The sequence below is a fragment of the Anoplolepis gracilipes genome, chromosome 11 (genome assembly GCF_047496725.1).
Source record: "Anoplolepis gracilipes chromosome 11, ASM4749672v1, whole genome shotgun sequence".
NCBI lineage: Eukaryota > Metazoa > Arthropoda > Insecta > Hymenoptera > Formicidae > Anoplolepis > Anoplolepis gracilipes.
In genome coordinates, this window is record NC_132980.1 from 9,932,755 (window position 1) to 9,955,794 (window position 23,040).

Here is a 23,040-nt window from a genome sequence, read left to right on the forward strand (position 1 = left end):
AATCCGTCAAATTAAATTCCTCCCAAACTCCATGTTCACGGCTCGATCTCGGCCCGCGATATGCACGTGTCTGTTTCGCGCCCGCGGTAGCGTCGTCACCGTTAACATCGCGCATTGTTACGTGCGTAATTTTCGACCGAGGGAGAAAATTTGCTGGCCCAGTCGATGATACGGCCATCGATTTCAATCATCCGCAACCCTGACACCGTTTTCTCACCCCCTTTCGAACAAACATATTCCATTATACGTACGCCGAGTTTTTCGACCTCGGCACCTCTCGTTTTTTCGCGATTTTCGTTTTTCTTCCTTTCTTCTCGCTTCTCTCTGTCTCGTCTTCTCTCCTCTCTTTCTTTCTTTTTTTCAAAGCTAGTACATACACCTCGCGAGCGAGAGATAAAGGACGCGCGTTCATTGGACGACATTACGAGCGGGATTCGCTGCTGTCAAAATGATGGAGTGGCCCACCCAGCCAGACGGACTCTTCTGCAGTCAGAATAATCAGTCTTCCCGGCTTGTAGCGTCACCCCTTTTTCACCCTGTCGCACCCTCTCTCGTCGTTCTACCAGAGTACCCCTTGTGTCGTACTGGCATCCAAGAATTGCCAAAGCTATCCTGCTCGTAATGTCGAACGAAATCAAAATCGAGCATCGCGGTAGCATAGTATTTGGCGAGCGTTCGAATGGAAAAAGAAATTCGCGATAAGTTCGAAAAATCATGCTCGAGAATGTCTTTTCTTTAATTTCCTTTCCTCGTGATACATTATTGTGTTTTCCCTATATATTTTTGTTTCCCTTTCAAACTTTCATCGCTGTTACATTTACATTTTTACATAATAATTCGATATATAATATATCCATTGTGCACACGGTCCTAGGAAATTGCTCGCGACAATATCCAGAGATGTGCTTCTATTCACCTTTATATGTGAAATTCTTTTCTAAAACCACCCCATAAAAAAGCAAGATAATTTATACCTAAAAAATTCACGCCAATGTCAAATTTCGCTAAAAAGTCAAGAAAGAATCCCTCCTCGCGTTCCCAAGACTGCCCTTACTTTTCTATGTTTGTCCCTATTTATGTCCACGGGGTGCGGCAGCCTCATGTCAGGAGAGAAAAAAAAAACGAATCGTCTATCTATCTTCGTGCACCCCCTCGTACTCTTCGTTCTTGTATTGGTAAAAGCGCCAATAGACTGACGTGTACAGCTTCGCGATATGCGTACAAAGTCGTCGATACGTTATCGAGGATGGTATACAAAGGTTCCGAGAAGAGGACCAGTCTTGAGAGAGGGTGCGGGGACCTTTTCAGATTTGTTGCGGGAAAGTATTCGATTTTTCTCGCCGTCTCTCGGCAAAGAGAGCTCTTTCTGTTTAGCGGCGACGGCGAAATGGTGAAATATGACGGGTGAGGAGAAACGGGAAAACGCGTCGAATGTGGAAAATGATGGATTAGGATGGCGTTGCTTATGCTTTAAAATATGGCAAAAGAGAAATGAGAATTTTCTATCGCAACCTCGCGTATTGCGATTTGTCGTCGCGCGATCGTTGCGCACCGGTCACTCTAATAAAAATTTCCCTTTCTCTCCTATCAGCTCCATTTTCAACAATCAGTTATATAATGCGACATTTCATTCGACACGGTCTAAATGGTGCAATCGTGTACCTAATTATCGTGTCCGCATGCTAATGCCGATCATTATCTCCACGCGACGGTCACAATAACGTCCTAAATCAACAATTATGATTATCTTGTTTCATCTATATTATTGCCGGGGTGATTAATATTCTATCTCTTCGAATCAAATGCATTATGTATACGCCGTAGTTGCATTATAACGTCTGTGACGTCAGAGGTGAGAAGTAGTAGGTCACTTTTTCTTGCGTTATACGTTGAAATAAACGAGTTTGCCCGCATGCCCCATTTTGGTCGCGATAAAAGTGTACTCGTAAAATGTGTCTCGCAAACTCCCTGGTTCCGGATCGTGAATTAATAAATAGACGCGGAAGTTAATCAAGCGGCCACGCGCTTCCAATGTTTACTTTTGTCGAAAAATGTTACGAGTTAAATTACACGGCTGTTTAGATTAAATTACAAAGTCCACTCTATTGAATCGCGGCATGTCGGAAAGTTTTTTTCGTACGCAGGTGAAAAGCTCATCTATTTCGACCGCTATATCTCGCGAAAAAAAATTACACGCAATTTCTCGTCTCTGACGTGATAATGCAATACAGTTGCAGTGACTTGATCTAGGAGATAAAACACAGCAATATCCTTGAATCTAATTTGCTCGGACGATTTTTTTTAATTTAAAAAGAAAAAAAAAAAAAAAAAAAAAAAACGAGATAAGATTGTCGTTTGTGCTGTCGAATAAATTTTATTTTTTACATATCAATTAATAATACGATATTTGCGATATGCTTTCAAACAGTTCGCGTTATACACACGGAGATAAAGATGCCGATAATGTTGCAAGAGATATCTGCGAAAATTCCGTTCGCCCCCGCGAGATAGACATTCTCGCCCGGGCCGAAATTTCGCCCGAGGAGAAGAGGGGTCGAAAGCGACATTTTCTCCCGACGATAAAGCTCGTTCATGCAGGTCGGGCAAGGGAAGGAGGGAGGATTCGGTGGCTCAAGGGTGCGTGGAGAGGACCTACCTCGGCCTCTGTAACGCGACGGTCTTCATGGCTTGCATATTTCAGAGCTTGATGCAGTGAATGTAGGTCTAACAATGGCACATTGTTATTCGGACCTGTCGCGGCTGCCAGCCAAAGTGGAGCAGGGTGGCTATGGATGAGAGGGGAAGCAGAGTTAAAAGGGATGGGTTACCGGCCACGGGAATACAGAGGATAGGCAGAAAGATAAAGAGAGATAGAGAGAGAAAGAGGGAAAGAGAGAGAGATAGAAAGAGAGAAAACTCGAAGGATGAGAGCGCGAGCAAGATGGCGTAATATTTTTAATGGAGGGTGTCTCGGGTGATCTACGGCGCGCCGCATTGTTTCTGTGAGACGCCCCGTGTACATTGTATCTCTCCCTCGTTTTTCCCAACCCTCTTTTCTCACCTGTCTCCTTCCGTCCGCCTTACTCTTTCTTTTCACTGCCTCTCGTGATCGGCATCCCGAAAAAACGTGTCCACGGCGATCGAATTTAAAATATACAAAATTGATAGGGTAAACTCGGGTAAAAAAACCATAGTTTTTTAAAATGCAAGAAAAATACTTTTTTATTTTTGTTATTATTTAATAGTGTTTGGCATATTATCTTCACTGAAGCTAAAAATATGATATAAGATTCACAATATCGTTATTTCGAATAATGTACGCACATAAACTACTGTAAATATCGATTATCTTTGATAATGGCTAAAAAAGCGCACTATGTAGCGATTAATGAAAAAATTTTAGCCTATAGCCATCTTTTCCGTACGGCCATCATACCCTAGTTTACCCTATACAGACGCTATCGAAATAATTAATAAAGATCGAATCGTAAATTTCAGCAACTTCTCTTGACAAATAGTAAATTCTCTCCGCAAACTATATATAGTCCATTGCAAAATTCGCCTAACCGCAATAAGTCGTGTGCGAAGAAAAATGATTCCTATAAAAACAGGATCGATGCCGTGATATAAAAGAAAAACTTACCGCGCGCTCCAACAATCGCGATAGCGGGGTTTGTGTATCGTACAATTGCAAATTATGCCACTTTACCCCGCGCGCGTATATACTAGCTCCTGAAGGGGAAAAAAGAAAGAGAGGGAGGGAATCCATTGCCAGAGTTTCCCTCCGGCAAGATTATATATATACGCGCGATCACTTTTCCGGCTTTAACGCCCGCTTTTATGTTGCTCGCAATTACCCCGCTGGAAGGCATTAGCCCGTAAACAATGGCCGCGCGGCGAACAGATTAATAATCCTTGTCAAGATTAAGCTGGTGCGTATTATTTAAGTCTTTAATTGAACGTGTTAGGCGCCACTGTAATGGCCTAATCGTCAACAAATTGCAAATTCTTTATCTAATATTAAAACTGCCCACGAGCGAATCGCGCGCGATATATGGTATCTCTCATCAATTCTTCATTCCATTTTACTCCTACTACCCGTAGTAACTTTTTCATGCCCCTCCCCCCGTATGTCCTTTATATGTATATACTGTTCCGTGTGCATACGCGCGTTCGCGGTTCCCTTGCATTTTTATCACCCCGCACGTTGCTGCAAATCGAATATTCAGTTTTACTTTTTCCACCCTTGGAGGGTCTGTTTTTCCAGGTTGTCACTGCATTACTTTGCATCCTGACTACATATTGCTTTTTCTGTTCAGAAATCGCCGTCTCCCTTCGTTCGTCCTTCGTTCCTTCTCTCTCGCTAGTTCGATAACATCCACTACGTGCGCGAAAGTATATACCGACGATAACCTTGTGCCCGACGAATAAAAAGCAACGACATCGGGGCTTTAGCCAAACGCGTCGCTTAGCGAACACGTTTGCTCCGCGGTAACGCTGATTTATTCATGATCGCCACCACCCCATTTATCGCGCACCAACCGGTAAACGTCGGCGAAAAATGTTAATGTTGACACGGGATTAATCGCGAAAAATTCATGTACGCGAGGTGTGCTTTTTTTTTTCTCTCGCGTTTACCCCGGGACAAAAATCCGAAATTAGCCATCGTACGAACATTTATTTTGTTCGAACGAACTTTCAAGAATTCCAAAATAGATTTAGAAGCGATAAAAATTCACATTATATAGGGTAAACTCGGGTAAGATGGCCATAGTTTTTTAAAATGCAAAAAACATACTTTTATTTTTGTTATTTCTTTAATAGCGTTTGGCATATTATCTTCCCCTGGAGCTTAAATTACGTAATGTTATCGAAATTAAAAGGAAAAGAAAATTTAATAGAAATTTTACATTATCAAAATAGTACAACGTAAGCATTGGCCATCTTACCTAATTTTTAAGGAAAAGATGACCATAATATAAAAAATAGTGAAAACGAAAATAAAAATTATAGGCCATATAATAATTTACAGCCTATGGCCATACCCTAAGTATATACACCGTGTAACGCATTTTGTACATAGATTTTATTAATATAATTAATTTTGTGCAGAGTTTACACCTAAGGCCTAGATCTACAGCCTTGATCTCCCGCGATGCCGTTCCTTCTTTCTTTTTATCGGCGTGGCGGAAAGTTTTCCGAGAGAACGGAAGAAGAAAAAAGTCACCCCGCACACTTCGGCCCGGTTGCCGGTGGTGTAAAGCAGAATTATGTCGTGCCGTTATAGCGCGGGACACGAGGCTGCCTTTTACGAGGGCTTCCTGCCGAGCGGCGAGTTTTAGTTAGAAAGCAAGCAAGCAAGCAAGCAAGCGAGCGAGCGAGCGAGCGAGCGAGCGATTACTAAAGGTTACCGAAAGTTTTCCTCGTCGGAAAAACCATTAGCCGGCGCGCGGGCGCCTTTCCTTTCTCGCATAGGCAGGACGACACGCTTCTGTTGTCGGCTTTGTTACGGCCACGCCGAGCGGAATCCGTTTTAAAGTATTAGGGAACCGAGAGTATCCTCCACCCACCTACTTTTCCTTCTATACTTTTCCTAGCCGCAGAGTCGCTCTCGTCGAGGTGATAAAAATGTTTGGCGCGCGTGGCCTATCGCGGCGAACTTTTCTACGGATTTTCACGCCTCGGTTTGTCACGGCTGACGAAGACGGAAAAGCTTGCGAAACATTTTCGAGCTTGCTCGTTCGTCATTGCATGCGTGTCAAAAACAAAGGGTACACACGCGAGGTTATTTTGACTATGAAAAATCAATTCTGTCTAAACATTTTAAAAACCCGGAATAATAAGTGATGCGTATTAATTTTCTTTTGTGAAATATTTGGTTGATTTTTCAAAATTATAGTGAGATAAATCTCGAGAGAAGAATTGATTCGTTTTGTGATTTTATTTCAAAAAGTTAATTAACTCTAAATTGTAAAATAATTATTTACAATGGAATAAACACTAATATTTATTTTCATATTTCATATATCAGAAAGGGATTTTTTAACTCGTAAATATTTCAAAAATTAATTTGCATCCGAAAGCTCTATAATTTAGTTAGCATATTTGATATAAAATAACATGTGAAGATGCGAAATAAACACTAATTAGCTTATTGTTAGAGGTAAAGCTACATATAAAATATAGATCTATATGTTGTGCAGCTTGTTCCAATTAAAAATTCCCAAACATTGTTTGTATTTTTGGAGATTAACATCACGTATAAATATATGTAATTAACATCATGTATCGTGTAAATAACAATATCGAATTTTATGTATCGTGAATAAATAATAAGTTATGGATAAAAAAAAATCATGCATTGATCCGATAAAGATATTTCAAATTTTCTTTTAAAATTGAAAGCTTCTTTTCAAATTCATATGCGATTTCCTCGCCTTCTATAATTACTCCTCTTTCTCTCTTTTAATTATAAATATAATATAATATAATAGATATATTAATATAAAATTCCATTAGTTGTCAAGGTATCTGTGCGCGCGTTCAAATTAAATCCCGCGGCATCCTGAGCACAAAAGCGAAATCATTTGAACAAGGACGGTAATAAAAGCGACCATGTGAAAGCGCACACAGTCGGAAATATCTAAATTAATTCAAATTAACTAACAATAAGAGAGAGCCGCGGTGGAGGGGAGCATGTTACGCGGCAACGGAAAGCCACGTAAAAATATCTCTTAATACCGGACATGGGTTTTTGAATTGCGACAGTAGATTCTTTGAAGAAGCTCAAAACAAGTACATTCCGTAAGAGAGGTTGAAAGTAAAATGGACGAAACCGATGATGTGTGCCAGCGATATTAAAATTTTGCGATTGAGTCAAAAATCCAGATCAATTTGTATATATAAGTGTGTGAAATAAATTATATATTTGAATAAAATTTGCAACCCACACAGTTTGCAATTAGATAGATTTAGTATGTGCCAACATATCGAGCGATGTAATAGAGAATTTGGTCTTTGCGTTTATTATTACTAATACGCATTTTCAATTTCGTCGTAATTTCAGTACTTGTAATTAAAATGTATATCAATGTTATTTCAATATCACAACATTATTATAAATATTCAAAAAGCACGTAATTAAAGCATCTAATTGCTCGCACCGTTTGCTTCAATGAGATTTAGTTTCACTTTAATTAGATCCATCTTGATAATAATCCATTTTTGGGCCCCGTTATATACATTCTAACGTCTCCCCTCGTTTATAACTCATTATCCGAAAAATATCTATCTTTATCTCACCCATTCTCCTCCTATAAAGACCGAGGCTACGCGTTCCGGGGTCGGTTAAGCTGGGTTCTAAATTAATTACTAAACAATGCCAGGGTGCCGCGGTGCGCGGTTTCTTTATTAAATGAGTTCGCTGGTCGGGCGTTTACTTAACCGACACATTACTCCCAGAGGAAGGCGAGGAGACGGTTGCATTAACTACTTGCCATAAATATATTCCCTTTTTCGGTCTCTTTTGCTAAGAATTCGAGTTTCCTCTAACCGTTTCGCGCTTTCACCAATATATTTTCCGCCCAATCCACATATTTTATTATTATATTTCGAATAATCGATATCGCGCGAGAAAGACTTTGCAACTTGTTACATTTATGTCGACGAAAAAAACAACACTCAAATGTTCATATAAACAACAGAAATTAAAATAGAAAAGAGGAAAGGCTAACTAAAAAAAAAAAAAAAAAGTCAAGATTGAAAATGGTTTGAGAGTTTATCAAATTTAAACTGCATAAATCTCGTTAACTTACACAAAGATGAAGAGCTTTTCCGACATGACTCGCATAAATCAGACCATCCTTCGTCGAGAGAGATGCACGGCGATATTTTAATCGCGAGTAAAAGGCACGGCTGACATCGTCAGCGGATTTGTGTATGTTTTCCTCGTTCATGTAAAATTGATTTCTTTTCTCTGAGAAGCGAGCTCTTGGGAGGAGAGCACATCGCTTAGATGTGCAACATTCGTCTTGCGTTCGGCCCGCAAAATTTCCAGCATCATCGTCGCCCACGTAGAGTCGCGAACCGTACGAGAGGTGCATCGCCGAGGCTTTCACGGCGATTGCTTTTTCGGCGTCGTTTGTCAGCCCGGACGCATGGTGAGAAATCATTCGACCATGAGAGGGAGCGAACTCTCGTCGAGAAACCGAAAAATCTTCCGCCGACCATCTTTAAGTCTACCTCATAGAAATGCGTTCACGTAAAAAGAAAAAAATGCAAAAATAATTTTAACGTCGCTTTCGTACGAGTGGTAGTAACCATTAACTAATATAAACTTTTGGAATTAGCAATTATTGACGAATAAGATACTTAGAGGTAATAATAAAAATCTGCAAAAATAGATTGTTGATAAAATTGTAGTTTGATAAAATATTTTTTCTAAACCTTCCAAAGCTTTTTAGCTTAGCCAAGTAATGAAAAACAGAAATTAAATTTGTGTGCAAGATTAAAACTGAAGAGCTTGAGAGCTTCTATTCTCGAGTGAATCATCAATATAAAAATAATATTTTCTCCACGCGCTGAAACACCGATTCTATCTCAAGAAAAATTTACTATCACAATCAAAGATCTTCACGTTATTCCGATATAGCCTTATCTTTCAATATTGCTTCGATAACACTTCAAGAATATATATAACTTTAAATGTAAGAATATCTATGCACAAATTGTAGAGAAATTTATTTCCAATGTAGCTCGTGCGATTGATTTTCTTTTACTAAATATTTAAATTGAAGCTAAATCGATGAATCATTTAATATTAAATAAATAAGCAAACAACAGAAAATTAAATTTAGCAAACATACTTAATACTTTTACACGCTTGAAGTGAATATTATCTCAAGTAAAATTTGCCATCAGATATATTTAATGTGTTTCAGAGAGAAATCTTGAAAATAAACGATATACAATAGATTAAATTTCTTTCACAAAGAAAGTTAAAAACTTCAACTCTTGCCGGAAATAAAATCTGGCCTGCGTGTGCCATATGAAAAAAGTGTATAATAAAAACTATGAACAAGTGAAACACATGGAAAAAAACTGTTTTAAATTCTTTCTACTCCGCTTGTTTTACGATTGCATCCACTCTTAACGAAACGACGTTGCGACACGCATGTGCAGAAGAGGGGAGAGGGGGATAACGTGAGACTTGCGTGCGGGAATTTTCTGCAAAAGTTACGAATTTTCTCGGCGAGCAAAATCGTGCGGTTTCATAAACCCCGTAGATTGTAAAGTTTCCACGGTCACGTGTGCGAAAACTTTCCGCGTGTCAAGAAAGAACATTGACGATGGCGGCGGCGGCGGCGGCGGCGGCGGCGGCGGCGGCGGCGACGACGACGACGACGACGACGCGCGTGTGCCATTTACTCCCTTATTTATTATTTTTCGTGCAGACCCCCGCCGATACACACGCGAAACTTTCCCGGTGGATTCCCCGTGGGATCGGTGTCCGTTTCCACTGCAAAGTTGCGTCCCCCGAGAACACGACCGGCAGTTTGGTAAAGTCGAGGGACAGGGAAGGTGAATCAACCGACGCGGTGGCATCGAAAAAACTTACGGAATTACGACGTCGATAACTTGGCGAATTGGCGGGAATAGTTAACGATAATTTTCCTGATTCTTCCGATCGATTCTCCCGCGAGAAGACAATGACGCATATCAAAGCCATCGTTCGAAATTATATTTTATAAAAAAAAAGGTTTAAGAAGAAGGAAAGATATCGCGAGACGGTGTAATAACAAAGTGTAATAACGTGTATACTTTTTCACTCAACGCCCCGCGCGAAGCTTTAATCGAATTCCGTTAATTGATTCGCCGGCGAATTAGTATGCTAATTAATTCGCCGACAAATTTCATTGGAAAGGATCGCGCGGCTACGAATTGCGCAGCGAGTTAACTAGTTCCAATGATGACCGGCGGCACACGATGACACGCGCAAGTTTCGAGTGGTATGCGTGACAGACAGTGCACGTCACGTGAGGACAAGAGGGGGAGGATGGAGTATGTGCAGCCGCACTCGCGCCCAAGGGATTGTTCATAAATTATGGACACATTAATTATAACGGAGTTTGCGGACGCGAGTGTGTGTTTAGATTGACTTGACGGCGAAATGGGCCGTCGCGTCTATCCCTCTCTCTCCCTTATCCCCTCTCTTTCCACCGCACAGTTGTGTTGAATGTTGCCCCGATAGTTAAACAAGGATATGTGTAAAGGACCTATAGCTTAATTAACTAGCCTGCATAAATAACATGTTACCGAAACGCGGTTAGATTCGCCGATCTAACCCGACTGGCGCAGTTAACGTCTATTGTACCGGGATTGACACGAATACCTGTCTCATGCTTGCCATTTTCGGTCAACGCCTCGAGGCATCGAACTCACTGTCGATGTAATATACGTGGTGACGTAATATAAGTTTGCTTCTCTTCTTCGAAAGAGTGAGAAACGTAAAGACGTAACGTCATTAAAATGTCAATGTTACTTACATGAAAATGCATTAAGAGAGTACTATTTTTTTTCGATAACTTTTGCAACCGCTTAATAATTTTTCATATTATTTCCAAACGCTTTTATATGTATGTCGTACGCGAGAAGAAGAGAAAGAAAGCGAGCGTGGGTTAGGGAAAGGTTGAAAATTAGTCTAGCGAGCGTAGTGGTTTTCATGCAGCTGCACCCAACCCCCCACGAGGTTAGTGAAGCAAGAAAGAAGTGAAGCAAGAAGTATGACACAGACCTCAGAAGTGTTGGCGACATCATTTGTTGGGCTACTGACCGCGTTGTTAGAATGCGTTTGATCCGTCTTGAGTTCACGGTGATTGCTGAACTGCACGTAGACCGCTCTGCCTCTGAGCTGGGCTATGCCGGAAGCGTAATAGGTCACCATGGTCGCGGCAGCATTCTCGTCCGCCATTTCCAGAAATGCCTGCAACAAAAGAAAAAGTTCTTGTCAGTTACGGCGATATTTAGACGTCCCACAAAGTAGATCACACATGCTCGAATATAATTCCTTTGCAATAAATGTCGTCGTATTATTTTTAATAAATGTATATATTAATTTTATTTCCCCTCCTTCGCTCAATTTTTTCACGACATCGATGTCTCTGACAATAATCATATTCTTACTACACGAAACATGTTTTAATTGTGCGCTTGTTAGGTCAAACATCAATAGAGAGGGACACATAGATATCTCGGTCTGATTGAAATAAGCTTTTACTACTTGTCGATTTTGGAATCTCGTTAAACAAAATCTCGTATACGTTTCGAAATAAAATGAAACATGTTCGAATTGTGCTTACTTTAACGCAAACTAATCTGGGAGAGTTATAATGTTGAGATTCTTTTCTGATTTATGCACGCAAAAGTAAAATGCATATACGAAGAAAGTAGCAGAAAGCATTTTTATATTTACCTCGGAATACAAGTTGTAATGGAATATCTGAAACTCTTGCTTATATAGTAAACACGCTCGGAAGACAAAATTCAAGGGAGAGATAAATACTTATGTGTGCAAGAATTTCGTTTTAATTACATCGCGCTGACGAAGAGATGGCAATTGATTTTAGGGGGAAAAAAAAAATGGTACGCTTTTTTATTTAAATATCTCTCATCTAAAATATATATTCGTTTCCTTTAAAAAATATATATTTTGTAGAGTAATTTCTACATTCGCCTAGTTATATTACGTATCGCAATAATTTATATTGTAACTTTTTCAGAGGTAAAAGTAAACCATATAATGTAAAAAAAAAATTATATATATATTCTTCTCTCCTTCTCTTTTGAAACATCAAGTAGATTTCGCTTAAATTTCCTTTTTCCTTTGAATGTTGATAAAATTAATAATCCCGTATCTCTCTAAATGTTCTCGTGCGCAGCTCGGCGTAAAGGAAAATTCCCCAAAGACTCGGATCGCCAAGTCGCATCCGCGACAGTCAAGTAGTACGTTTATCGAGGAAACTTAATAAAAAGCATTACACCGCGGCGTTCCCCGAGCGGGCGCGCGCTCTATTATCGCGGTCGACGAGTAGGGGGTAAGTTAAATGCACCAAAAGAATGAGGAAGAAGCATTTCGCTGAGGCAGAAATCGAGCCGGATGTAGAGAAAATTGATTTGGCCGGAAAGGGGGAGAAAGAGGAAGCGCCGAAAAAAAAAAAAAAAAAAAACAAATTAATAAAACGTCGCGCGTTATTAATAATCGTCTCGAAGAGGTTCGCGATAACTGCATTTTCAAACAGCTCTCATAATCTACAAGTAAAGAGATAAGCAAAGGGGATGAAAAGCGAAGGACAGAGCGATGGAGAATGTTTATGTATACGAATCGCGAATTACATTTTCGTCGCATCGTCGAGCCTTCCGTCTCTCATCCCTTTCCGTTTCCCCTCTTCTTCCTTTCTATCACTCGTACTTCCTTTTCTTACTTGCGATCCATTTTCAATTCAATATCGATGCATTCGCAACGCTAGCTCGTTTCTACCACGCTTTCGTGCGTTTTTTCTCTTTCTTTCGTGTCCGGTACCTCGGCTTTTCATGTCGATATCGATATTACTTAAATCCTCATCGTGTCTCCACCGTCTTGGTCGGAGATGAGAGACATGGCTGGTATTGAAAATGCGAATGATAGTTTCTTATATACAAAAGTGCGAGTCTCTCCTTCGTTGATCGATTGTGAATAACTTGGCGAGTCAGCTGGATTTGTCGTTATTGTGCGAAAGTCAAGTACTATGAAAATGAAGTAAAGCGCATCTTATTACACTTCTTATTATGCGTTTAATTTGATAACTCTCAAAATTTTAGAATATCGAGAAATTATAATTTTATATTACGAATAAAGTATCTTTCGTTGATATTGATGAATTTGCTTTATACCTTCATTCGCAGATTTGTAACAAGTTTTCTGCGTTGAATAATACAATATTATCGTGAATACATTGTTACATGTTGATTGGATAGTTCTTACAATATTTAATTCATATAATTTGTATCCTGTAAATCGGCTGTGTTTGAGTTGCTTTTATATATATATATATATATATATATATATATATATATATATATATGTGTGTTCTAGTTAATAAACGAAAATTAATAAAGGAGAGAGAACAAAGAGACGTAACAATTTAATTTGTGCTATGTCTGAAAATTACGAGGTTAAGACACCGTGATAATATTGTAGAATAAAATGAATATCCCTTATGCAAACATGAGCAAATGTGACACCGGTAATAATTTCGAATTTCGCGTGGAGAGAAATTAGATGAAAGTTAAAATAAAAATGAGAATAAAATTCTCAGGAGAAATGTTTGTGATATATTTATATAACATTGTAAGGGAGTCCTGTAATTTACAAATTTCAAATGTTTACCAGTCAGTCTTTTGTCGCAAAATGAACTAAAAGGACGAGAATTATTGCGACGTTATGCTAGCTGCATTATTTCGAATTTACTTGGTCGACGCATTTTGGATTTGGACGCTGGCACTTACGCTAATTACGGCACATGCACCGGACAAATTAATTAATTGTAAACGCACAACTGAAACACCAAGCAAACAACGCTATTACTTCACGCGGTATTTGTATTTACTTCAACGAACTATCCTTTGTAACCGCAGACTATGATCCGCGGCTGATATAATCTTTCAATTAGTGAGAAAGCAATTTGTTAATGTGGCGGATGCGCGGCTGTAATTCACAATGCGTAAACAATATGTATACTTATATATGTATCCGCAAACAAATTATCTTGACATATTTAACCTTTCGTTATGGGATATTTGAGACTGAAAGTGCTCATTATCTACATGACAGCGACACTTTATATAAACTATAGTAAAAAAAGTGCAAAAATAAATGCAGTAAATTGAATGTAACGTACACACACACACACACACACACATATATATATATATATATATATATATGTATTCTCCGCAACTGAACTGTCGAGGGTGTATATGTACACTATTCATAGCGAAAAAAGTTAACTAAATCAGAACGATAAAATAAACATTTTAAGAACGCGCATAATACAGATATAAAATTGTTTTTGAATTGTTATGAAAACAGAGTATAATTTATTTAGTAGCTCATTGTATTATTTATTTGTTTATCTTATCCACGAAAATCATTTATGTGTGTAAATGCGATGTAGAATGCAATCTAAAAACATGCAAACATTTTACTTTACATCAGGCCAGCGACCTAGTTTTTATTCATGTATTAGAGATCGAAAATATATTTGTGAACGAGCCACGAATGTTCGAAAAATATTGACAAAGCGACGAGATTCGGTATTGATAAAACCATTGAGGAAAATAAAATTTTTCACTAGTAAATTCAAAAGAGAAATAAGAACAGTGTTACCTTTCTCTCTCGCACTCGACGTAAAACACGCAATTCGGATCGAGACCTTTTCAAATCGCTGTTGTAAGAATACGACGCGTGTCATTTTTACATTCACCATGAATTGAATTCGTCAACAAGAATACAAATCAGTTATGAAATTTTAGATCTGTGTGTGTGTGTGTGTGTGTGTGTGTTGCAAAAATGTATATTATACGACAAAGCGATTTCGTCGAATTTGCCGAAGGACAAACATTCGTGATCTACTATAATTTTCCGATGACTGTTAAATCAGTATTCGGGATGAAAACGTTACGGAACGGCCTCGGGAGAAGAGGCAATGGCGATTGGAATGAGAGACGGGCAATGCGAGTAAAAAAAAAAAAAAAAAAAAAAAAGAAATGTACGCAATTCGTCGACGGAAATCGAGTTAGTCGGGACGAACGATCATTTATTCGCATTTCGCACGAGAGGTCGTCATTTCGCGCAATGGCCGCGCGGTTTGCGGGACACATAGGACTGTAGAACGTACATACATACGTACATACATACGTACAAACGAACGGTCGGCGCAAGTGCGAATAATACCGCGGCTGGACCGAACCCGGATTTAACGGCGTTAACTCCGTTTCCCAGCGCTAATGACGCATAGAGCTGCGCAATTGGGTTTCCGTGCGAATGGGACGAAAATTCTCCGCGCGCTAGATCTGTTGAATCCAGGATCTGATCTACCCTTATGTCATGCGCGCGCGCGTGCGGTTGATCGCTTTGACGATTAAACGGCCGCGATTTTCGGCACAATGATTCATTCAGGCGCCTCACAATGCTCATTCGTCGAGCGCGATCGTGGCAGCTGGATTAGAGTAGCGAATGAAAAAGAACGATGTAATCACGCCAATCAAAGTGATCAATCGAAATAAAAAAAGTGACATATAGAAATATTGGACGAATTAATTTTAACTTTAATTGCTAGAATTTTTGCAGCTTTTTTACAACTAAAATTTAATGGCATAAATTCGTATAAAAGAAACAATTACTTTTATTGTGTACATGTTGTTAAATGAGCGAGTGTGTTTTACACCGAGTGTCTACTCAAATCTTGTAAAAAAATTCCTTAATAACCCCCTGATTTTCTTAAGATATTTTTTTCAAAATTTCAAGTAAAGAGAATTCATAATCTTCAAGATTTTTTACAACACTTTATACATATATAATTAGATCGCTTGAAACGCCAACCGTATAAATCCCGAGATTGAGACACTGATATTTCAATAGTTCTATCGACTTTAATGAGATTTCGTTTCAGTCTGTAATTACTTTTAATTTCCAGAGAGGGTTCTAAAATAGGCATAAAAATTATTAGAATATTTATTAAATAAATCAGATAGAGAGAGAGAGAAAATGCTAGTATAACAAAATTTTATTTACGTGTCCAGCGTCTTAGACGCGATTTAATTTTTATAATTCTTTATAATTTAATATATCATTAATATTCTGTATATTTAATGTATAATATTTAATATATAATTGATATTCTAATAATTTTTACGCATAGAACTTTTTGTAAAACTATTGCAGGACTCTCAAGCACTTAAAATTTGACAAGAAATGTTAAAAAAATCGTCAGCGTAAAGTTGGCATCTCAGTTTGTCCCGAGCTATTTTTATTGAATAGCTAAAGCTATTTATTAAATCTATATCAAAAATTTTTAAACTACTAAAAATAAAACCAAAGCTCTCAATAATTAATAAGTTTCCACAAAGTGAGACATCACCTTCACACACACCTAAAATAAAATAAAAATTGTATTGTATTAAATATGCTATGCCATAATCGCGATAAAAAAAAATTAATTCCATGAATAAATTACCTCACACGTAATAAATTGCACAATATTCGATACATATTATATTGATGTATAAAATCTATGTCGGACCGGTATCTTCCCGCTTACGTATCGTCGCACGAATGATAAAAAATCACCACGTACAATGCGTTATATACATACAAAAAAATTCGGTGTTCCTTTTTGCAGATTAATAGATATATATAGTAAAACGAACGTCTATTTTTCAATTCGGCATTCCCGACATTCGTTCGTGCGCGATGCTAACTCTCCTCCCCGCAATCCAAATCACTGTTTCCGATGAATTCGCAATTGTTAGACATGTCCCTTGATATTCAAGGATATCCATCGACACTCGGATTACTTCTCGAAATGTCATAGAAATCGCCTCGACTTCTGCTCCGCGGATACTGCGATGTGCGACGTGTGACGTGTGACGTACACTTAAAAAAATATTTTGCTAACGTAGAGAGATTTCTAGATGTTACAATTAAAACTGATTGCTACTTTTTGTATCTGCTAGAATTTTGTCACATAGAATTTATAGCAGCAATATTCTAGCAATACCTCTAGAAAATTTAGATCCCATTGCCAAATATTAATCACAAATATAATTGTCCTTAACAAGATAGACACCACAGAAAAATTTTCTGTCTAAATTATACTAATAGTACGGATATAAATTCCGTCTCTGTCATTTCAATTGATTAAGTACAAAATGTATCATGCGGTATCACAGTATTTGCTAATCATTCATCTACTTCGGTTAATTTTTCGCACCCAGAACACTTTTATTATAATTGCAAGACTATTTTTTTTAGTTTACTGTGTACCACGACTGTGCCACGCACATACCACAGCTGACCTTAGTAACGTGTGAAGGATAGCTCGTATCTGATATCATTACGCGTGCGTGACAGGCACGACTGTGTTGCATGTTGCACCCGATTATTTTCGAAAATCATCCGCGATGTTTTTTACTCGTAAAATTCCCCGTTAAATTCTCTGTATTCTTTGCTCCGCGACGAAATAATATAATAGCAATTTTTCTCTACAGGAAAATATGGAATATAATATTTGTAATATTCGTGGAATACATTAATATACATACGTATACAAGAAATCATGCGCAATATTTTTATTCAATATTATTATATGTATATATAAATATTATATATAAGTACTATGTTTTAAAGGATTATTGCAATTCAAATATTTAAATATTTTGATGTACAAACATATAATCATTAACGAGCAATAGAACTTAATATCTTTACACATGAATTTATGCATATATTGGAATACATACATTTCCCATATATGTATATACAAAATATATAAATGTATTGATATGTGCATAAATCCATTTGTAAAAGCATTAATTATGCTATCTGTAAACATGCACAATTAATTTATTACATGTAGACGAGGAAAGATACAAATGTCTCACCTTGGTACTTATACGTCCTGCATCTCGGACGATTTAATTTGTTTAATTAATATTCTAATAATTTTTATGCATAAAACTTTTTATAGAACTATTGTAAAATTTTCAAGCGCTTAAAATCTGATAAAAAATGTTTAAAAAAATTGTTAACAGACAAAATAAACAGCGTGAACTTGGCGTCTGTCATTTTTTTTTATTTAATAGCCAGAACAGTTTATTTAATTTATCAAGAATTTTAAAACTATTAAAAATAAAAATACTCAACAATTAATGAGTTGTCACGAGATGAGACGCCAGTTTCACACACGGTTGACTATTTATAATATGAGAACAACGTATATATATATCAAAAAGAGAATTTTCGAAAAAATTTTCTGATTTCCAATAAAATTCCATGAGACTGATTTCTCGAGATACAAAAAAATTCCTGATAATTTTAGGTTTTTATGTTTTTCCAGGGAATAGACCTTGTTTATCGTACATGTGTATAATATTTAATGCTATAATTCGCGAACGATTTGCACAGCTGTTTCTCGACAACACAATGGATAAAAGACTTCCTGTTACAAAACTATAGTTAAATTCAACGCGTCGATAATTATCGAGCAAACGGTTACACCGTTACGGTCGACCGCTGTATTTTACAAAGCACCGAAGCATGTACCGACAATTTTCTACACGCGGCGTGTATTCCCTCCACTATTTTTTTCCCATTCAGTTTTCGCGCGCCGTACAAAACCCAAATGAGTGCATTCTTTGTTGACGGGCTCGCATATACGTTTTCGCTGCCGGACGTTCCGCGTTGTTTGCCATTTTATCGTGACATTTCGAAAGCGTTTCGGATTTCATAGACTATCCGGAAAACGTTTTCCCCGACCATTTGTAATCATTCATCGCCGCTCACTCCGCGTCATACGCTGCATTTGATTATGATCGAGAGTGCTATACTTTTCGCGAGTGGCGGATTTCAAGTCTATTAAATAAATATAATTCTGCGCCAATGTTGGCGTTACATCCCTTGTCGCTGGCGTTTATCCATCAATCATCCTAATTTGAATTATACTTTATCGCATGAATATTTACTTATCGATTATCGCACAAAGAATTTTGATTAATTTCAAAAATTGACTATTGTATCAGGCAACAGGATTAAAGAAAAAAAAATTTTTTAAACGCACGAAAAACACAGTAACATGAAAACTCTAGAATAAGGGTGATGCAATGACAGAACTTTTGTTCTTTTTTTTTTTTTTTTTTATTCACAAAGTACGACGTTAGTGTTATATTTTTTTACTGACAAACAACAATGTTATGGTTTAATATTAAAATTATATCTTTAATTAATTATAATTGTATTTATTTAAACGTTATTATTTTATCTAATATTAATTTAAACGTATTCAATATATATGTGTGATTCTCTCTCTTCATTCTGTCTCTCCTTCATCAAGATCGAATTAGATCGACAATCCTAGGACAAACATATTTCGGGGCGCGGTGACACGTGATATCTAGACACCCCTTTTCGTATCCTTCGCTTCGAGCCAGCTTTTCCCCGATCTTCACCTTTTGTGATCCCGGATTATCCGTGGCAGTCCTTCTCTGGCCACGAGGTTTCTAACATTTTGCCGTCGAAGAACCGCGGTGTTCGCCTCTATGTCAGCCATAAAAGACATTATTGAATCGAATACTCGCACTCCGCCATAAATACCCACCTCTCAATGTATTTCGCGAATGCGTATGAGTCATGTATATGTGTGTGTATAGATGTGTTTGTGTGTTGTAGGAAAAGAGATCCCGCGGTATGGCATCCGAGGTTCCGATATAGATCGAAAAGGGTCGTGCGCCCTCGTTCAAAAATCGACTCTTGAAAGAAAAAGGTCACCTTTGCGCCTTCTCTTTTCGTCCTTCCGCTACGTCATTCAACTTCGCTTGCCAGACTCCACCGAAATTTATTCGCATGCAGTAAATAAGTCCGTTCAAGTTCGCGAATTCCCGCGAGTGTACTTTTTTTATCGGCACGTATCGTATTTCGAAGACTTTCGGAGAAGGGAAAATATAGTTCTACGAAAAATCCGATAATCGCGGTTTTTGACATTAGAGATTATTGTCATCCAGTCTCCCGAGTCTGTCATGTTTTCGGCAGAAAATATGCGCAAGCATGAAAAATGAAGAGAGAAAGAGAAATCGATAGATACATACATATACGCTATATCCCCAAGATAGCATTGAATCTCGTCATTTATAATTGATGATTTCATCTAGTTTGTAGTCGTAATATTTAAAATAAAAACATGGCAAAAAAAAAAAAAAAAAAAAACTAATGTCTAATTGAATTTTCATTAGAAGAGAGCCAAATTTATGGTTGAAAAAGATGATAGAAATAGACATTCTGTCATTGGATTGTTATTATCACGGATAGAAATGGAAATTTTGTTACCACTGAGTTTAACCGTTACAAGTCGTCCGCCAAGTTTCACGGTGCAGAAAGCGGCAGGGAAAAGGGGTTGTGCGATAGGAAGATTGAGCGGGAGAAAGAGCGAGAAATAGAGGCTGCAGGATATATTTTAGCGGGATGAGAAAACGGAGTATAAGGAGTTATTTCTGATTTAAATAAACTCTGCTTCTCTCCGTCTCCACCCTCCAATCTCGTCTCCGTCAACGTTCCGACAGATTCGAACATTCCGACTCGAGGACTCGCGCGCGATGCCCCGGGGTGGTTTCGCCTTCGAGCGCGAGGGATGGAGAACATGAATGTAATTTATCTGAGCTCCAAGGGATGCGAAACGAGTCTTCCTATGGCTAAAATTACGTTTCAACTCGTCCACTGTCTCCTTTTATCCCTTCCCCTTCTGAACTGTTTAAGAAAGAAGAGAGAGAAAAGGGGAAATGCGGATCAACTTTGGGCCCGCGGAGGAAGAGGGGGAGGGAGTGAAAGGAGTGATTGTTAAAGTACGCCGCTTCGGTGAATCAAAGAAATATTATATCATTAATACAGACCCCAGGGTGCAATGGAGCCGTTGGAGATGTCTACGTGGAGCGCGCCCTCTTTCTCACCCCCTTCTGTCGATTTTCCAACCATCCGGAGAAGCGAACCATCCTCTCCCTCTTTTATGTGGAAACTACCCCCGTTCCTTTCCTCGCTGCCCTCGTCTAACTTTCTCCTCTGCCCTCCCCCGAGCCTTTCAGCCGCGCGCCAGGGGTACCTCAGGAATATATATCTTGATAATTTGACGCGCCTTATATACCGGGAGTAACTATTGTTTACGGCTTATAGGTTTGTTGGGATCGCGAGCGCGAACGACTAAGTAAAGAATGCACGGTCGCGAGAGCGCGTGCGTGAAATTTTTACGATTCTTTCGACACAGCCGTCGCCACCCCCGCCGTGTATCCGACCGATTTTTATGGTTTCTTTCTACCCCGTACTCTCCATAAAAATATGCGTCCAGCGTATATCAATATTTCCCGACTAGAAATCGTTAGCCTCTTCTTGTGCCTCCCCTCTCTGCACATCCACAACGCGGTGATATGTTACGTTCACGTCTTTGACATAAATCAAACGTTTCCGTGATTAAATTAGATTTCACTAGGTATTTGTTGCATATCTCAATTTGCACTGTCATTTTTACTTACGTTAGATTAATGATTCACATTTTTCTCAAAATATTTTCTTCTGTTCGATTGTAATTTTATTAATTAGAAAAATTATGTATATTGCAGAATTAACTGTATTTTTTTGAGCTCGCCTTTTTAAGTGAAATTATTCATATCACAAGATTGATTCAAGAAATTTCTACGGAAAATGATGTTAATATTACAAGATCCGCTTTCAAAAAACCGTTAAAAATTCTGGTACAAAATTAATGTTATCATTAATTAAAATCAATATTTATTAAATTATATGTTTATCCATTATCCATAAAAGACGAATGTTAAGGGGAAAAAATGTTAATAAATTTCTTACCTGATAATTATACGGTAAAATATTAATTTTTTAATAATTAATTTTTTATGTCCCTATAACACACAAAATACATCAAGGTTCTTTTCAAACATCACGTCGCGATTCTAATGATTTCATATAATCGACTATTCAGGATCGCTTCAATTTTCCGATTTTATAAAAAGAACATACAAGGCATTGATAAACGCGCGAGTAAGAGTTAAAAGCGTCGGAGTTCATTTTAACGATGACATTGCGACTTTGATTCTATCATTTATCGCGCCTGTCGAAATATATGTTCCTCTCGTGACGATGCTATATTTTCCAGTATCCAAGTTTGAGTCGTCGATACACGACATGTCTCTGAAGTGGCGCACTTTCTTCATAGATATTGAAAGCCAAACACGAGGGAAGGAATAGCGCAGGACATCTCCGATACATCCTACATAAAACCGATGTAAGGGATCGCTCTCATCTCATTCAACGACGCGTTTTTATCCCGCGAAATTGAAATTGGCGCATTGAAGGTGCCCCGAATCATGACTGGCCGTCGTTATACGTGACAAAGCTTGGAAACTCCGACAGACATTTTCGTCGTAAAAAGGTAATCGTGATGATCGAACCTTCGACGGAACAAACGAACGCCAAAATAGAATGCCACGGATGTATGTATGGGTATATATATATATATATATATATGTGTGTGTGTGTGTCTGAAAAGAGCCCTGGAAAATTAATCTCCAACCATTAGTCATGCAGCTACTATAAAGGTCAATTTCGACCTGTAATAAATACGGCGGTATTTTGTATTATGATTTATAAATAAATTTTTTTTATATTAATGTAGAGCTTAAAAGAGGCACACATATTCCAGTTTTATTTCAATTTCTTCAAAAATTGACGTTAAAAATAATCCCTATAAAAGCAGCAATAACAATGGAGAGATGCCACATAAAAAAAAAAAAAAAAAAAAAAGGCAACGCGAATCTCTTGGTCCCGCGATCGCGAGAGCAACGTTTCGCTGTCGTTTATTTTCCTTTATAAAACCTGACATTTTTCCGACGAGATCGAGTGGAGCAATACCTTTTCTCTCGATTAGCTTTTCCCTTTTCCTCGAGCCCGCAGCGCGAACAAAAGCGACGCAAAAAGCGGCGATCGCGGAATAAACGTCACTCGACGGTACATAAAATTCCGTATACAACGGCCGATTTTTGAGAATCGTAAAAAAAAAAAAAAAAAAAACAAGAAAAAATAAAACGGAGAGATGTTCCTCCGCGTTTCGCAAATCACCGCGTATGGACGTCCATCATCGTGCCCGATCTATTCCTGCGTGTCCTGCGTTTGTTTCCCCTCCTCTTATCTCTCTTTTTTCCGATTTTTTTTTTTTTTCGATCGACGCGTTA

The 23,040-nt window shown here is 38.1% G+C and overlaps 1 protein-coding gene across 20 annotated transcripts in view; it reads right to left on the bottom strand.

Moving 5' to 3' along the window:
- Heph (polypyrimidine tract-binding protein 1 heph) overlaps window positions 1–23,040 on the bottom strand; it is a 394,763-nt gene that overhangs the window by 51,333 nt on the left and 320,390 nt on the right. For 19 of the 20 annotated variants that reach the window (XM_072902193.1, XM_072902196.1, XM_072902188.1 and 16 more), the window contains one exon: window positions 10,793–10,981. In XM_072902193.1, the coding sequence (XP_072758294.1) occupies window positions 10,793–10,981 (189 nt within the window). The remainder of the gene's footprint in view (window positions 1–10,792; window positions 10,982–23,040) is intronic. The other variant, XM_072902194.1, reaches the window with a different exon arrangement.